General features: G+C 48.7%; 1 protein-coding gene across 2 annotated transcripts in view; it reads left to right on the top strand.

Moving 5' to 3' along the window:
* Positions 1-1827, top strand: part of selenbp1 (selenium binding protein 1) — a 10520-nt gene extending 8693 nt beyond the window's left edge. For both annotated transcript variants that reach the window (XM_042225970.1, XM_042225971.1), the window contains 4 exons: positions 1-76; positions 161-253; positions 470-588; positions 708-1827. The exon at positions 1-76 is cut by the window's left edge and continues 46 nt beyond it. In XM_042225970.1, coding sequence (XP_042081904.1) covers positions 1-76; positions 161-253; positions 470-588; positions 708-870 — 451 coding nt within the window. In that variant the 3' untranslated portion in view covers positions 871-1827. The remainder of the gene's footprint in view (positions 77-160; positions 254-469; positions 589-707) is intronic.
* Positions 1828-4206: the final 2379 nt, after the last annotated feature.

Below are 4206 nucleotides of genomic sequence, written 5' to 3' on the forward strand. Positions count from 1 at the left end.
CTTCAGTAACTGGCTGCATGGTGACATCAGACAATATGACATCACAGACCGCAGAAACCCACGGCTCGTCGGCCAGGTGTGGTTTTATCACCCTGTCGGGTGATGTCACTGAATATGTGGATCGTTAGCACAAGACCGCTTACCTGTCTGTCTCTTCCAGGTGTTCTTGGGAGGAAGCATTGTCAGGGACGGACCCATCAGAGTCCTGGAGGACCCAGAGAACCAGAAGCAGCCCCGCCCCTGCATCATAAAGGTATCACAAAGCAGAGAGGCAGGAAGCAGCACACCTGTCGCTCTGTAGAAGAACCGGTGTCTTCTTAGCCCCTGATAAGAGTAACCATGGTTACATGATAACCCCAGGAGGGGGTACAGGTGTAGACTGCACCTGCAGAGACATAAATGGATTTAAATGTTCCTCATGCTGTACATCTGTCCCAACTGTTCTGTGTCTCACCTGTGTCCATCTCAGGGGAAGCGTATCGCTGGAAGTCCTCAGATGCTGCAGCTCAGTCTGGACGGGCGGCGCCTCTACGCGACCACGTCTCTGTACAGCGGCTGGGACAAACAGTTTTACCCCGACATGATCAGGTGCGATCCTTGACCCCCGCAGTGGTTCCACCTCAGTCCACCTGGACCTATTTCATGACTCACAGGATGCTGCTGTGGTGCTCGTGTGTGCACATGCTTATTACTGTGTCTGTGCTCAGGGAGGGATCAGTGATGATGCAGATCAATGTGGACACTGTGGATGGCGGTCTGGCCCTGAATGAGGACTTCCTGGTGGATTTTGGTAAAGAGCCCGACGGTCCGGTTCTGGCCCACGAGCTGCGGTACCCCGGCGGAGACTGTACCTCCGACATCTGGCTGTGAAGCCATGATCATCCTGAGCCTCAGAGTCCAAACACATTTGAGAACAGCTCAGGCAGGAGTCTGATTTCCATGTAACTTCTGGTGTCACCATCACGCATTAGAATAACTTTGTTGTCCATCACATCGGCCGCAGGAAAAAAAACATAAAGTGCAGCAGAGATCAGCACACACACATAAAGATAATCAATAACAGAATCAGATATAATCGGTGTTTCTGTACCAGAATCCATGAGGAGGAATTGAGCCTCAGCAGATGTGTCCATGTTTTGTTCATTATTCCAAAGCTTCCTCACTGAGTCTCCATCCAGCCTGGGAAGAGCAGGTTAAAGGGCCATTACGCTTTATTCCACACTGCCATGTGTTTCAGGTCAACTTTGGACTTCCAAATTCAGGTGAAGCGCCACCCTCAGGTCCTCCCTGCAGGTACAGTGCTCTGCTCACGCTGTTGAAAGCCAGCAGGACAGAAAATGCAGAATGCTCCTTAAATCGTTCCGGCTCAGGGGAAACTCCCAGAGTTTTACAGACTTCATCTTCACAACATCCGCCTTTCCCCGCTCGCTCTATTCCTACCTCATGAATCAGATCAGTGATTCAATCAACTGATCGATCAAACAGTGTCAGTCGAGGTATGCACACAAACACCAGCAGGGATAGCTCTGAGGTACCCCTGAGCAAGGTACCAATAAAGTATACATTATTGTTATTATTATTATCATTATTATCATTATCGCGTGTTGAAGAAGAGCTGGATCACAGCAGCTTGTTTTTGTAATGCTCCTTTCAGCCACTAGAGGCTCCACTACCAGGTTAAACTCACCTGCTCTTCTCCTGTCTGAGAGAAAATTCAACTCGGTAAACAAAAATCATATCAAAGGCTTTTCTTGTTGAATCAATGACGTCTGTAAAATGTTCTTTAATGTTCACACGCCGGCTGAAATTAAAACTTTATCACAAAGATGCTGCGGATTGTTTTTCTGTCTCAGCTTTGCTTTGCTGTTTGCAGATGATCTGTCTTTCGATTGATCGTCTCATCTGAGGACCAGCAGCTGCTGTAAACTTTTAGTTTCTCCTCTCTGTGATAAACTGCTGATAAATATGAGAGCTGATACTCTGATCACCTGTGAGACGCCAGAACACTCGGTGAAATAGATTGATCGTACACCCTGTGGCCAGTGGGGGGCGCTGGTAGGGCCAACTGGACCTCAGCACCACTGTAACCTTTAAGCAGTCCTTTGCACACACACACACACAGCAGTGTACGGGTTTAAATTCACTGCAGTGAATGGCTGAGTGCAAAACGAGTTCACCTGAGAATCTTCAGGTGAGCCTGAGGAGCTGAGGACTGGAAGAAGAGACGGGGACTGCGAAACATCGAGGCTCACACCTTTTCATCTGAGCGGAGATGAAACAGCTTTGTGCTGCTGTGTGATGTTCATGAAAACATTTGAAGCTCTCTGAATAATGATTAAATTTTTTTCTTTTTTTTTTTTTTTTGCCTGTCCCGTTTGGCTCTTTTGCCATCAGAATTGTTGTCTAAAGGCAAAGAAAGATGCCCAACGGATTTACTTTACCAAATTGACCATCCCAGCCTTGCCGTAATGGTCCATTTGATTCACCTTTTATTGTTTATTTTATTTTCACTTACTGAATACGGGACAGACTTGACTGGGGGAAAGAAGGGGAGAAAGAAAGAGGGAAAGAGAAACAGCTGAGAAGAGGGACGGGGGAGAAGGGCAAAAGACAAAAACCAACAGAACGGGCAGAGAAAAAAAAATGCATATATCAATCACCTGGATCACCTGCTGAGAAAGAAAAAAGAAAGCAAGCAGAAGAGAACAAGAGTAATAGAATAAACAACATCACAATGATATATGGGAATATGACAGTAAATACTAAATATTAAACATTATTGTGCAGCACATAAGATCAACAGAACACAGTGTGCTTTGAGGTAGGAGCCAAAAAGGGTGTAGTTTGTGGGTGTGATCACCCGTGTGTACACCTGTGAGCATGGACGCGCTTGTTTTTTGTTTTTTAAAAGGTTCCTTCATGTAATGATCTGCTAGAGGGTGTGGGGGGGCCACAGCCCCGTCCTCCAGGGCATGAAGCAGGTATGGAGGAGATCAAAACTCCAGACATCCAGAGGCCCCCAGAACACAAGAGACCAAGGAAGACCAACAGAGGGGCAGCCGCGCCACTGTCCCAGAAAGAGCTGAGGAGAGTCCCAGATGAGGGCTCACTCAGCAGCCGCGGAGCAGAAGCCAGGGGGAGTTGCAGTGACGCGCCCGTGAGCTCCGCCGGCAGCCAGCCGTGCCTGAGTGACCGAGCCCCAGGCCGAGAGGCCGGGGGCACCCCACCTCCGAAGTGGCCCGAGCGAGCCCCAGGCTCCAGGCCCCGATAAGCGGCCGCCAAGGAGTGAGCCGGTGTGTACCTGGACGCCCATCCCCGGACACAAAGAACCACCAACGCACCGATGTCTGAGGGAGTCCGCCACTGGCAGGGGAAGTGGTGGTGGGGGGAGATAGGCCTCCAAACCTTGGAGGGCCTGAGATGTCCCCAGAGAGGTGGCGCCTGACACCCAACCTGACATATAGACACAGACATACAGGCACACACAGATACAAACATCCATTCCCACCCTCATGCTCTCATATGCACTTACTCCACACTCAACCAACGTGGAGACAGACATAAAGAGACGCTGTACACACGATCACACTCCCCAAGCGTACTCTACGAACCGGGTCTAGGTACCCTTGCCCCTGGAGGGGGAACTGCACCCAGACCCAGGTGGTGTTACCCTTTTCCCTTAACAGGGCGGAGGAGGCGGAGTCTTTGACATCAGTGACGTGTTGAAACAGGGGCGATTCTAGGATCAGAGCTTTGGGGGTGCTGAGCACCCAGAGAGCTGCCCAGCCAGGCAAGATAAACTTTACACGTCACGATGAGACGTCTTCCCCGTCTCTGTCAGTCCCTGCATCCTTAAATGTCTCCAGTTGTCCCGAGTTCTCTCTGACTGTCTCCTTGGTGCATTTAAACCCCTGTTCCTCCCTGTCCTCATCGTCTGTTGTCTTCGTCTCCATTATCAGTCATCATAATTTTACCATCTCTGTGCAAGTCTGCAAATTTCTTTATTAAATCATAAGATTCTTAAATTCATCAAGTCTCTCTGTGCCTGGGTCCTCGTCACAAAACATGACATCACTGTTTTGTACATTTTAACACAATTTAATCCCACATTTGTGAAAGAAAAGCAAAACACTTTTTTGAAAAGTCTGTAACAAAACCATCAAATCTGATAAAGGTTATTTAAATGCTGCAAAAGAAGAATGGATT

The sequence above is a fragment of the Haplochromis burtoni genome, unplaced genomic scaffold (assembly GCF_018398535.1).
Source record: "Haplochromis burtoni strain Fernald_Lab_line unplaced genomic scaffold, NCSU_Asbu1 Contig_190, whole genome shotgun sequence".
Lineage (NCBI taxonomy): Eukaryota > Metazoa > Chordata > Actinopteri > Cichliformes > Cichlidae > Haplochromis > Haplochromis burtoni.